Source organism: Phacochoerus africanus, chromosome 8, assembly GCF_016906955.1.
Source record: "Phacochoerus africanus isolate WHEZ1 chromosome 8, ROS_Pafr_v1, whole genome shotgun sequence".
NCBI classification, from domain to species: domain Eukaryota; kingdom Metazoa; phylum Chordata; class Mammalia; order Artiodactyla; family Suidae; genus Phacochoerus; species Phacochoerus africanus.
Genome location: NC_062551.1, coordinates 91128426 through 91142946, shown reverse-complemented (window position 1 = coordinate 91142946; position 14521 = coordinate 91128426). Strand labels below are relative to the sequence as shown.

The following is a 14521-nucleotide window of genomic DNA, read 5'->3' as shown; positions in this document are numbered from 1 at the left end:
ACATTTGCATATAATTACATATTACTTCAAAATCACTTCTAGTGGCTAAATATCAGCGCTTTAAAAGTTGGAGTCCAAGAATCCCTGAGGTCTATAAATGTACTTGCGGCAGTCTATGAGAATTTTAACAAATATTTTAAAAGTCTGAGTTTTTATTTCAATGATTTTTTTTTATTGAATGGAAACATATTTTTAGCCATGAATAACCACATATAACTGAGTAATACTACAAGTTTTTAGTGCTGTTGTTTGCTTTTCCACTTATATTAATGCATTGTGAAACCCCTAAGTGGTAGATTTAACTTTTTATTTGAATTCACTGTTTACCACACTGAAACTTGCAAAACCCTGGAAGACTTCTTATTCTTGGAAATCTCAGGCAACTCCAACATACCCCTTTCTTTTTGTGGTAAGAGGTGCCTGTATATTTATTACTTGAGTACAAGAAATCCTGATATATATTATTTAACAGATATCAGATTACACAAGAATGAGAGTGGGGTGAGGTTAGGCACTTGCCTCAGGCACAAATTAAGGCACCGAAAATCTCAGTAATATTTTAAAACTCAAAAATGCAAAATCTCTAATAAAGAAAAATCCAAAACTTTAAATAAAGTACAGGATCAGTATTACTAATTTTTCCTTTGACCTTAGGCTCCAATTTGATAGCCATGTATGGCACTGAAATTATATAATCACACTTGATATTGGTCTATTTGTTTCCACACATTTGCTTTAAACAGTAATGCCATGATGAAACATCTTTGTAAATATTCATACACTCATATTTAGGCTTATCTCCTAAGGAGAGGATCTTTAAAGTGGAATTACTAGGTAAGTAAGTACATAGTAAGATTCTTGATGCACAATGACAAATTATTTTTTAAAAATTTACTAATATTTATTCTAGCAATTTGTGAAAAAAAGCCACTTAGAAGTCTTTTCCCACTGTTTCGATTTCCAATTTTTTAAATATCCATTTACAAAAAAACAGCATTAAATAACAATATTAACACCTTACAGCAGCTGCTATCAACATTTCCTCAATATGTACTTTGAGTTTAAATTTTATGTACTATAGTTTCATTATTTTCTTTTGCTTATTCTTGGCCATGCCAGTGGCATACAGATGTTCCCAGGCTGGGGATCGAACCCGCACCATAGCAGTGACCCAAGCCGCTGCAGTGACAATGCCAGATTCTTAACCCACTGTGCCACAAGAGAACTCCTAAAGTTTCCATTTATATCCCAAAAATCTGACAGTTTTTACCTCTGTGATTTCTTCTGTTTTTGTTTGTTTTTTTGTTTGTTTGTTTTTGCCTTTTCTAGGGCCACTCCTGCGGCATACAGAGGTTCCCAGGCTAGGGGTCTAATTGGGGCTGTAGCCATCGGCCTACACAACAGCCACAGCAACGTGAGATCCAAGCCACATCTGCAACCTACACCATAGCTCATGGCAACGCCGGATCCTTAACCCACTGAGCAAGGCCAGGGATCGAACTGGCAACCTCATGGTTCCTAGTCAGATTCGTTCACCACTGAGCCACAAGGGGAACTCTAATTTCTTCTGTTTCTTACAAAGTTCTACTTTCACAATAAAATACTAAGAAAGTGGTTTGATTGTTTATAATATAATCCTTTATTCAAGAGGTCAGCAAACTTTATCTCCAAAAGGCCACATATTTTTGATTTTTGGGGGGCATACCATCACAACCACTCAACTCTGCCCTGGTAGAGCAAAAGCACGTATAGATAATGTGTAAATGAATGAATGTGGGAATGACCCAATAAAACATTATTTATAAAAACAGTGTGCAGAAAAAGACAAAACAGAAACAGATACTGCAGGATGGATTTGGCCCTTTGCTGATAGACAATTTGCCAACTCCTGCTTTAATCCATCTGGGATTTATTTATTTTGATGTATAATGGACATTTTTCTTTTACATTCTCTGAATAGCTGGTGAATTCCTTCCACTCACCGCTCACATGTCAAATTCTTTTAAAAACGTCTCTTGTGGCGATCTATTCTGCATAATTATCAGGCCGACTACTCTTAAGACATCACACTATCCTAATGAAAATAATTGTGAGCTATTTAATAGTTTGCCACATCTACAATTTTTAGAATATAAGTGTAATGTAATGTCTGTGTGCATGTCTATTTATTCCTCTTTAAAACACAAGAAACTACTGATATTTTCTTCAGAGCTGTGTCAAAACTACATCTTGGAGTTCCCATCGTGGCTCAGCAGAAACGAATCCAACTAGTATCCATGAGAACACAGGTACAATACCTGGCCCCGCTCAGTGGCTTAAGGATCCGGTGTTGCCGTGAGCTGTTGTATAGGTCGCAGACATGGCCTGGATCTGGAGTTATATTGGTTGTAGCGCAGGCCAGTGGCTACAGCTCTGATTCAACCCCTAGCCTGGGAACCTCCATATGCCACTGGTGCAACCCTAAAAAGACAATGTAAATAAATAAATAAACCTCCATCTTAATTAAGGAATAGCTAGTATCTTACATTTTTAAAAATTCTCTCCATTCATTCAAGTTGTTTTATCTGATGTAAGCACTTTTTAATTGCTTTGCTGTAGGAAATAGTATATCTTTTCATCATATTATCTAACTGGGAAACAAATGATTTATAGAAATATTGCTGTTTTATATAACTAAAATTCAACTACCTACTCCACTAAACTTTCATGAATTGTATTAATTTTCTAATAAAGATCCTTACCAGCAAATGATGATAATTTTGTCTCCCCTTTTCCATTATTTCTTCTAATTTCTTTAACATGTATTAGGTCGAAAATCCAACAAGAGTTAAATAATAATGCTGACATCAGTAATTTGTGTTCTTTTAGTAATTATTAACAGAAGGTTTCCATCATTTTACTTTTAAATTCAATGACTGTTATTGATCAGAAGTAGATATTTCCTTACCTGATCAAGAGAGTATCTATTATAAGAAATGCATAGTGAATTACATAAAATGTCTTTTTGGCATCTATACATCTAAGTAGTCTTATCTGACATGTTGATGAAGTTATATACTAAAATATTTTCCAATACTGACTCATCCTAACATTCCTACATTCTATATTAAATTACAAGTTTAAAAAAAATCTTTAAATCTCAGAAAACTCCAGAAAAAAATTATTACTCATGGGCATACTTTAATGGTCTCTAGTCAGCTCTTTCTCACTGTCTGTGACCGTTATTTCAAACTTCTGATACATTCCTTAAGGCTCAAGTACATATTACTTATGTAATACAGTACAATAAATATATATCTTAAGTACTCTGCTTGTATACCCCACAATGCTTCAAGGCAGAATCATGTTTATGTTAGTATCCTCCCAACAATGAAAATTTTACAAATAATTAATAACAAACCAATGACTAATAACTTCAGAAAAGAAAATTCCCATGACCCAAAATCTTTCAGAAGCAGAAAGGTATCAAAACAAAACAAAAAAATTCTTTACCATTATCTTTACCTTCCCTTTGTTAAAACCATAAAGTATATATAACAGTATCCCAAGAAAGTATTCTAGAAGTACTGACAGTTTTTAATGGGTTCTATAGCCAGTTAATCTGACAAGGCTGAAAAAAAAAGCCCCAACATTTAATTACTGCATTCTACTTTCCAAGACTATATGACTCACAACTGTGACAATAAATTGATTTGTTTCCCATCCTAATCCATTTACTTTAAAGAGTGATTACAGATTAGCTTTCCTTTTATTATGAGCAAAAAGGAAAGAAAAAAAATCATGATTCTAAGGTAATACTACTGAATTTCTAGCTTATACTACTGAATTTCTAGCTTTTAGAACCTACAGAAAAAGAGGGGGGAAATGAGGTCTCTGGCTCTTTAAAGTTCTTATTTTAAAAACTTCTCTAGTCATTTTTAAAAATAACTTTTATTTATAGAAAGATTGATAGACTAATAACAATAAGACCTTGATTCAGGCCCCAGACTGGTTCCTTCCTAGCCATATGGCCTTGAGTAACTAACTTAACCTCTATGAACCAGAGTCCTCTTATCTAAAACCAGAGTTGATACCATCTGCTCTGGCTTCCTTAAACTGGAGGCTGAAACAATATAGTACACATAAAAGTACTTGTAATTATAAATATTATATACAGAATATATTCTAGTAACATGCACTAGGATTAGAATGAAGAAATGAAACTGGGAGGACAAATGATGTTAGGCCAGTAACAGAGGTAGAAGGATGTTAACTGGCAAGCCCAGAAAATTAGAACTGAAGAAATAATCAAGAGCAAATGGAAAGAAGTAGTTAAATACATATAAACACACATTTGAGTATCTTAGGAAAAGCAAAAAAATGAAGACCAAAATGAATGTGTAATAAGGAGAATTAGGAAGTAAGTTGAAAGCAAAGCCACAGTTAAGCCAAGAGAAAAAGCCAAGGAAAGTTTTGACAAGATTCCAGAAGCTAAAAGTATGATCTTATTAAGCTAAGAGAAAAGTTATTACTAGTAACTGATGGTCAAAAGTAAAGACTGACCACAGCTGTTAAATCTATTGCTATTTTATGAGCATTAGATTAAGAGTACTGTTTCAGAGTCTAAGAAAATAATATGCCAGAACACCTTTTTCCAGTCTATGGGAAATGAGTAAGAGTGATAAAACATTAGGCAGTACTGAACAAGGAATATAGATTTTCAATGGTCACTGAGAAAAAAATACCTGAAAGAACAGGACAATGAAGAAGGGAGTGGGAGAAGGGGTGAGAGAAAGTAGGAGGAGGAGAGGAAATAGAAGGGGAAAGTAGTGGAGGGGGAGGAAAGAGAAGAAAGGGAAGGGAAAATAAAAAAGAAAGATAGATCCAGGTATCTACAGTTTAACATGAGGTCCCCTGAGAGATTTCTAGAAGAGTTATCAAAGGTCTGATCCCACAGGATTGGTGTAGCTGATAACAGAGAGGACTTTTCTGAGAAAACCTAGCTTTACACACTCACATGCTAAGACATTATTGTAGGGTCAAGGTAAAGAATGCTTCTGGACCTTATGACTAGGACATTCCTACTCGGTTCTCAAGAATCCAGAATCCCATCAGTCAGGTGGTGAGGCCTTGGGGAAATTCTTCCCCCAAATCATGATGAAAACTTCATATTCAGCATCTCATAACACATTATTTTACTTTAATTAGTGTACAAAAATATAGGTGTTTCTGTGTCCCAACAGTTCCATTCGATTGGTATTCTCCAGCTATTGTAATCTCTGCTTGTTTTTTCAAAACAGTAATACAAAAAACCCTTCCTGATCCCTTCTGCCCCTAACGTATTTGGTCTTTGCTATAACTACCTTTTCATCCCAGGGAAAGTGTCACTGAGTTATGTACAAGGAGAAAAGTGATGCCTTTGGTACCCTGCCAGCATTATGATTTCTTATGGATTTCGCATGTCCAGACAGGGGCATGTAAGGAGACAGGAGATCTGCTCTGTATCAACATGGTAGTAGTCTTCTGAAGCATATACACTGTCCTATGAACTTCTCCTACATGTCAGGATATTTCTTTATCCCTAATTCAGATATTCAAAACCTCCATCTTGCCTGCTTCTATTAACATGCTTTCAATTGAATTTCTATTCAGATATTTTCATATTCCTACTCTACCACCTTCTTCTTTGTAGCCACCACACTCATACCTATCCAACTCCTACAGCTCTATCATTACTACCCTATACAGCTACCCTCTACTGGGCACAGTGGAATTCTCACATCACTGAAGCATCAGTGTGAAGCATCCTATAAATCACCTACATCTATACATCACCCATTCTTCCATTTCCTTACTCTAAAAGAGTGGTTCTCAACAGCAGAGGATTTTGTTCCCCAGGGTACATTTGGCAATGTCTGGAGAAATGGTGCTACTGGCATCTAGCAGACAGAGGTCAAGATGTTAAACATCCTACAATGCACAGGACAGCCCCTCACAACAAAGAATTAGCTGGCCCAGAATGTTAATAGTGCCAAGAAACCTTGCTTAGAGACATCTGAGTGAAAAAAACCTCTTGCAGAGAAGTCTCACATTCTCAACCTCCCTAATATAAAAGAAAGACATGGAAAGGTAACCTTTCTCCAGATCAAATGTTATTTCAAAAAACAGTTAACTCTTGCTATCTTTACTTCTCCGCTCTGCACTTACACATCTATATAAAACACAGACTACCCTCAGACAACTACTGTTATTGCATATTCAACCTTGGGTCTTTCTCCTACATTCCAAAAATGATTACAGCATCTGATATAGTCTCTTTATTTCATTCCAACAACTGCAATATCACTAACTGAATGGATAACTTCAATGACTTCAGGATTCCCAATTACAGGATCTCTATGACTTTTACCTCCACAGCAACCTTAAATAACAGAGCTCTATCCCTACCCTTATTACTCACAGATCTCAAATTTGGAATCCTGTATCACCAATCAAAACATCCTTTAATCTTCTACCCAATGACCTAATGAATTAGTTCTTTAATTAACTGACTCTTTGAAGAATAACCTGTCCATTAATCCCTTCTGAAAAACACTTACATACATAGTCTATACTTCATTAGCAGTAACTGCAAACTCAAATCACACCATAAACTCATAAACCACCATAAGAAACCCTCAGACATCTCTGCTGTATCAAACTCAAATTCCTAAAGACTCACTTTCCCTAAAACTGTAAAAACTACCCAACAGTGGTATTAAGGAACAAAGTGGATTAAAAGCCTTAATTACTACTCAGGAAAAGTTTCCTATAACTTGTGTTGAATCCTTAGCAGTATTCTTACAAGACAATTCAATTGCCTCAACCTTCATTAAGAGTCTCCTCTCACCCTTGTCAACAAAACACTTCACTTCTTAATCAAGAAATTCCTCTCTCAAATGAATAATTCATGTGTGGAACAAAAAGAAGGGGGGGAAAAAAGGTGAAATGTTTACTTGAGCATTGTCAGGTTCATCTTTAATTTTGTCTAGTAGTCCCTGCTGTGGTGCCATTGCTTTGTCATACTCATCATCCAAAGGTTCTTCTTTAATTCTAATATTTGATGCAAAGGAATTTCCCAGTTCCGAACCAATGGATTCTTTATTGGCAAATGGATAGCTGGAATCCTAAAACACAATATAAAGGATTAATAAATATTCAGATTTTAAAATTATTCCTCTTCAGGTTTAACACCCAAAGAAAAGCTCACTGGAAATGAAGAACTCTATGGAAATTCATTATGGTCCCTATGCCTACAAGTAAATGTGATATGCATCTAAATATCAAATACAAATTAAGAATCTAAGAGCAGAGGCTTCCTAGAACATCTCCAAAGATGTTCTTACCCAAATAATAAAGGAAAAATTTTTTTAAATCAGTGTTCTACCTAACACATATAGTTACAATTTAGAAAATCACATAAAGAAAACTTTGACACTTGCCACAGTTACAGCAATCTACATACACACTGAAAACTTACCCTAAAGTTTGTTTCTGGGGTTTGTGGTAAATGGGTATGTAATGTTTCTTCAACTTGATTAGCTATTGAAAGAAAAAAACAAAACAAAACAAACACATGTATATGAATAACAAATCTTATAAAAAGTGACCTAAAAAGCTATCATTCGACAATCACCTCTCTTTTCCAACAAAGATGCTCATTAGAGTGAAATGGGTCCTAAAAAAATACCCAAAAGGTAGTTTCACTCAAAACAATCTGTCCCCACCTAAAGTTTAGCCTCACCTCACACTACTTCCTTGTCCAAAACTAAATCAAGTGGTTATTTTATTCATTATGCTCTGAAAGCACTTATGTTGGTTCGTCCCCAATTCTACTTATATCATTCCAAGTCCTCTCTATCTTAATCTTTAGAGTCCTCTAGACTTAGCTCAATTCAAAATTTACCTCTTCTCTTAAAAAACCTTCCCTTGTCTACTGAATTAAAAATCATCTCTAACAATACCTAAAACATAGTCTCAGTTATTTGAAAGAAATCTTATTGTATTGTGTTATGACAAACTCTTCCACCACTCTCTTTAATTATATTTTAAATCTTATGCTTTTCAACTGGTCACTGACACTTAAACTACTTGACTTATCTTGTCCCTTCTACTATTAGACATTACATTGCCTGAAGATAAGTACCCTCATAATTTAACCCTCATAGGGACACTGAAAATATATATTGAATAATATATACTGAAAAATATGGTATACCCTTGTACGGCCTTGCACACAATGGATACTTAATTGCTCTTTGTAACAATATTGATTAGTTCTTTTCTAGCATATTTTTCCTAGTACTGTAGAAGAAATATAAGGGTTGGTATATTCTACCTTGCTTTCCTTCACATCTATGAATATCTATTGAAATAATACTATTTTCACTACACCGGGTTACGCCCCAAGAACAAAAAGATGAGTAAGATATGATCTGGCCCTCGATAAACTTCTACACTAGTATATAAGGCAAAACAAATGCAGAGCTATAATACTGTGTGACAATTACTATAAATAATGAGGCATAAACAAAATGCTATGGTAATATAGGTAAGGAAACAAACATTCTTGATGCAGAGAGGTTAGGGATGACTAGAGGGTAGAAGAGATTTAGAGTTAGGTATTGTTGGATAAGAAGCACTTTTACAGGCATATATAAAAAGAGAGAAAACATGCAGGCAAATGGAACAGCAAGAGGAAAGAGAGGTACAGAAATAAGAAAATGCATATATTCAAGAATGGAACTGAAGCTGAAATACAGGGTATACTTGGCAAAGAGGTCCAAGAGGATTCTAAAGAAACTGCTAAACATAAAATAGAAATGTTATCAAAAAGAAAAACCCTTCCTAATTTGGACTAATTTGTGGGACAGCAGTTTGAATTAGTGCTTACAGCACAAAGAAGTTAAATCCAACTTCAGGTTCCAATGTTCAACCAAAGAAAATGAACAGGTGATTCGAGTATCTTGCCTTCTCATCAAAATATTGCAACCAGGGGAGGGAGAAATGAGGTTTAGAGCTATTTTTCAACCATTTATACCATTACCAATAGTTACTGGGAGAAATTCAGTCACTCTGCAAAGAACAAGGATAAAAGAAAAATGACAAGCTTACAATGAATTTAACTGTTCATATTTTGCTTAGCATCAGAAGTAATAAAAGCTGTATTATTATCAGTACGTTGTTACTTATTGTGTTTTATGGCTCTATTCCAATAATTATTACCTGCTTTATCAAAAAAACTGCTTTTCAACCTTGAATCCAACTCTTTATGGGGTTTATCCAACCGTTTTTCACGTTCATGATAAGTTAGGTCTCTATTTTTCTCCTTTCCAGAAAATGTCTCTTTGCTGTTTTCTCTTACTAGACTAAAATCTTTCCGTATTGATTTAAAGACAGAAACCTGATCAAACTGTTTAGGAAAGTCTTTTTTTAATTTATTTTGAATCTGTATTTCATTTTCATTGTCTGATTCATGCTGTGTGACTCTTCTCTCTACTTCCAAGCTATCATCAGTATGAATTGAAGAAACAAGATTGTCCTTTGAACTAAAATCCTGTTCATCCTCATTGTCACTACCAACGACTGGAATTCCTGCAAGATCCCCAGAGTTCAAAAAATAATCATCTTCATCCAGCAATGAATTTTCAGATCCTGTTTGATTCGGCATTCCATAAGACATGCTGTCAAGGGTAGGAGTTAAGTTGTGGTCTATATCTTCAGACATTTCTGTATCCATGATACCACCACCTTAAAAAGTAAAATACTGTTTAGACAAATAATAGTGCTAAAGATGACCATATTTATAAGGTCTGTCTGGTAATTAACCAAATATAGTTTTTTCTTCTCAAATAAAATATAGATAATAGTACCACAGTATTCAATTAGAACTTTGATATAGGTGTGACAAATATGATATTTCTGTCTGACAGATAAGGAGGTAAGGATGTAAGACTTGAGAAACTATTTCAGGTTAGAAGGAAAGTCAATGTGATATAGAAAAAAAAGAGTATCAACGTCAGAATCAGACGTATCTGCTGGAATCAGCATTACAACTTAAAATCTATGTGCCCCTGAAAAATAAACTCAGGTTTCTTAATGTATTGAATAATATAATACTCACCTTGGAAATTAATTTTTGGTGAGATTTAATGATAGAGTACATAAAAAGCCTATTAACACAGTGACTGACACATAGAAGGGAATATAAATGTGATAATTATCATTATCATAGAGACTATTCTGGGGATTTGAGATTAGAACCCAGATCTCTGATCTCAAGAGTCCGAATTTCTCTGCACTAACTCTAATAAACACTTATAACAGCTAATGTTACAAGGATAAATATTTAATCATAAAAATAAAATTTATCCAAGCCAGAATAAAGTTTAAAAATTATTTACTGTTCAAAACTACAAGTCCAAAATAAAATGAAACAAAACAAAACAAAAAATTCCCAGCTCTGTTATCTATTTTTCCTGCCCTAATTCACCTTTCACAGTCAAATTTCTAGGTGAAAAGTCTACATTGGTTTGTTTGTACTTCATCTGCCAACCATTAATACTTTGAATTTAATACAACCTGGTTCCCTACTTTGCATTGGAACTTCTCTCATTAAGATCACCAATAATTTTCTCATGGAGTTCCCATCATGACTCAGTGGTTAATGAATCCAACTAGGAACCATGAGGTGGTGGTTCTGATGCCTGGCCTTGCTCAGTGGGTTAAGGATCTGGCATTGCCGTGAGCTGTGGTGGAGGCTGCAGATGCAGCTTGGATCTGGCGTTGCTGTGGCTCTGGCATGGGCTGGAGGCTACAGCTCCGATTAGACCCCTAGCCCAGGAACCTCCATATGCCTCAGGTGCGGCCCTAGAAAAAGACACACACAAAAAGACAACAATAGCAATAATAATAATAATAATTTCCTCATGGTCAAATCCATTTGATTTTTCAATCCTTATTTGGCATATCCCTCCTAGATAAAATACTTTTGGTTTCTTTGACACTGTTATTTCTTCCTACTTTTCCATTTTTTTTACTAATTTATTTCATATTTCTCTTCCTCTGCTGTACATGCTCAATATTTCAGTTCTCATCTCATTTTATACACTCAGACTACTTTATTCACCACCAGAGCTTTAACTTTTGCTGTTGACTTCCTAAGCATTTTAGCTTAGACTCTTCTTCCAAGATTTAGATGTCTACATTCAACTAGCTTCTAGGGACCTCCAACTTAAGCATCTCTAAAACCAAATTCATCATCTTTCTATTCCAAGCATACTTTCTTGTATTTCCATTACTTAATTAACGGTATCACCAAGTCAGTAGTTTGCTCAAGATTAAAAAAAGAGAATCACTCCAATTCTCCTTCCCCCTGGACAAATTCTATAAACTGTACTAATTAATATCTCTCTCAAATCTATCTCCTCCACTTGGTATCATTTGAACACTCCACATCTCTTCCTGTTGACAGTGTACTAACTCAATCCATATGGCTACCTAGGGAGAAACCATATTCTTCCAAACCCTACCCTCAAACCACATTTTATTGGTCCATGAGCAGACAAATTGGAACTGATAAATATACAGAGTTAAGCAGAGACTGAAAATATTAATTGCACCAACAGTCTTGCTTTTATTTGTTTCTGAAGGCCAGATGCGCCCTTCGTGTGGCTGCTTCTTCAAATCATTCACTGAGTTCCATGACCCAGGATGAATTCCTCTTTTTATTTAAGCTGATTTGAGTTGGATTTCTTGTAATCAAGTCCTAACTGATACAGGGTCCAAATGAAAGCTTTCCTTAAGTTGTTCTCCTTCATAAAAACACCAGAATTATCTTTCTATAGCACTAGTCATTCCACATTATACCTTTACCTGAAATTCTTCAACTCCCTACAGCCTAAAGTGCCCACTCATTTATTTAGCACATATTTATTAAGAAACCACTCTGCCGTTAGTACTGTGCTAGGTTCCAGGGGAAAAGACAGCTATGATTCCCCCTCCTTACACAACTAGGAAAATAGACAAGTAGAGTAAATAATAAAATTAGAAAATTACCATTTTTACTTAACTAAGTAACTCAAACAAAGACGCTAAAATCTTAGCAATGTCCACATCTAACTTTCACATAGTATACCACAGAAAGAGAAGCAGGGCAGAATGAGAAAGCATGTGCAATATTAAAGATATTCACTATACTGTTCTTCCGAATGTTCTATTTAAAAATTTTCATAATAATAGAAGGTTAGGGATGAAATACAAAGAAAGAGCAAGGTGTTAAAAAAAAACACCTAACGATATGTAATGTGATAAATTTACCAGCCTGTAAGCAACTAAAGGTCAGGGTGAGAGCCTTCTCTATACAACAACACTTTATCCTTGCTACCCAACCACACAATGTGTGCTCAGTAACTGTTCATGAATGAAAGAATATGCATTTCACTGTGGTCAAGAGTTGAATCTAAGTTCTACAGTATATGAGAAGTCAACTGAAGAGTAATATTGCAAGCAACTTCCAAAATCTCTGTTTAAATTCAGGATATGGTATTGGGAGGAGAGGGTAGCCACTTGAAAAACTGGATCATAAGTCATACCAAAATAATTTCTAGATGTATTTAAGGTTTAGATACAAAAAATAAAAACACTAATACTAAAAAAAATGGAAGAACTATTTTTCAGAGAAAATCTTTCCTAAGAATGACACAAAACCTAGAATAAAAAGACCAATTTACTGGAAAAAATAAAAAATCAAATGTGACTAAAATATTCCTAAAAGAAGAAAACACAATCCAAATGAAAAGATTAAAGATAAAATTGTTAAAAAACATTTCACTACACTATCACAAAATGTCACTTCCCTAATGGATAAAGATTAAGACTCATAGTTCAGGAGTTCCCGTCGTGGCGCAGTGGTTAAAGAATCCGACTAGGAACCATGAGGTTGCGGGTTCGGTCCCTGCCCTTGCTCAGTGGGTTAAGGATCCGACATGGCCATGAGCTGTGGTGTAGGTTACAGACGCGGCTCGGATCCCGAGTTGCTGTGGCTCTGGTGTAGGCCGGTGGCTACAGCTCCGATTCAACCCGGGCCTGGGAACCTCCATATGCCGCGGGAGCGGCCCAAGAAATAGCAAAAAGAAAAAAAAAAAAAAAAAAGACTCATAGTTCAATAAAGATACTAACAACCAAACACATTTATATAAGCAAAGAATCTAAACAAACATTTTACAAGAAAAGAAACACTACTAAGATTGATCTTTGTTCATAAGTGAAATGCAAATTAATAATACATCGAGATACCATGTTCACACAGCTGGTTCGTAGTGACAAAAGGTTCTGATAACAGCCTGGCATCTATGCTGCAGAGGCCAAAGCTGCCAGGCTGTGGCTTTGAAGCCAAAAAATATACAAAGAATGTGACACAGACCATACGTGAGCTGAAAAGCCTAAAATATTTCCTATTGTGGCCCTTAACAGAAAAAAAGTTTGCCGATCCCTGTAGTCTATTTAAGGGAGTATAAATTGGTACAATTCTAATAAAGAGCAATCAGGCAATATTTATGATAATTTAAATACACACACCTCTTGATCCAGCAATTCAACTTTTAAGAATCTACCCTACAGATATCTCTCAAAAGATCTATGAAAAAGAACATTTATAGCAGCAAAGACTGGAAACAGCCTATCCATCCATCAGTGAGGTTCAAGTAATTACAATACATATCTATAACAGAATATTATATAGTTTTTCTAAAAAATGAGGCAGCTTTACATGAGTTCTTAGGGTCATTTAGTAAAAATATCTAAGTAAGGAAGAACAAACACATTTGTTAAGCTATCATTGCTGTACTTTTTATAATTTATCTATAGATATAATTGTTTACACATTAAAAATATCTTCCACTGATTTTCTGTGACATCAGAATCAGGTGGCTGGAAGATATAAACACTTAACTTTTCAAAACGTACCCTTTTGTATCTTGAGTTTTGAATCACATACATCTATTGTCTATTGAAAAAAATCCTTATCTGAGAATGAACTCAAGATTTAAAGTTTCTTCAGAGATGGCAATTTCTAACAAAGCATCTAATTTGGATTTATAATTTTGCTAGTCATCACATAATAAATCTGAAAGCGGCATAAAATTTTATGAGGTTAAATTATATTAACCTCATAATATATATAACTAACTGGAACAGAACTGTAGTCATCCCTGTGGCCCAAGCAAAAGAAACAGCTTCTGTTTCTCAGAGCCTCCACCTACAAAAAAAACATGGCACTAAATTATATTTGGGATCACAGTAGGTGGTCAAATACTTGAAAGCACAAATTGTTCACAAAGATTCCTAGCTAGTCTTTAAACACTTCAAACAAGTTTGGCATGTGTGAGGGAAAGCAAGGACTGTGTGGCTAGAACTGAGTGAGTGTGAGGATGAGTGCTAAAAAATGAAAAACGGAAAAAGCCAAAGGATACATCTATAGGAATGTGCACACCATACAAAAAAA

At 35.0% G+C, this 14521-nt stretch overlaps 1 protein-coding gene across 8 annotated transcripts in view; it reads right to left on the bottom strand.

Moving 5' to 3' along the window:
• Positions 1 to 14521, bottom strand: part of ZMYM4 (zinc finger MYM-type containing 4) — a 165590-nt gene that overhangs the window by 72338 nt on the left and 78731 nt on the right. For 5 of the 8 annotated variants that reach the window (XM_047793301.1, XM_047793299.1, XM_047793298.1 and 2 more), the window contains 3 exons: positions 9244 to 9768; positions 7499 to 7560; positions 6975 to 7145 (listed from right to left, as the gene is read on the bottom strand). The exons of 1 other annotated variant lie outside the window; for it this stretch is intronic. In XM_047793301.1, the coding sequence (XP_047649257.1) occupies positions 6975 to 7145; positions 7499 to 7560; positions 9244 to 9768 (758 nt within the window). Of the gene's footprint in view, positions 1 to 2741; positions 2874 to 6974; positions 7146 to 7498; positions 7561 to 8911; positions 9080 to 9243; positions 9769 to 14521 lie in introns of those variants that run through there. 2 more of the 8 variants (XM_047793304.1, XM_047793305.1) reach the window with 2 other exon arrangements.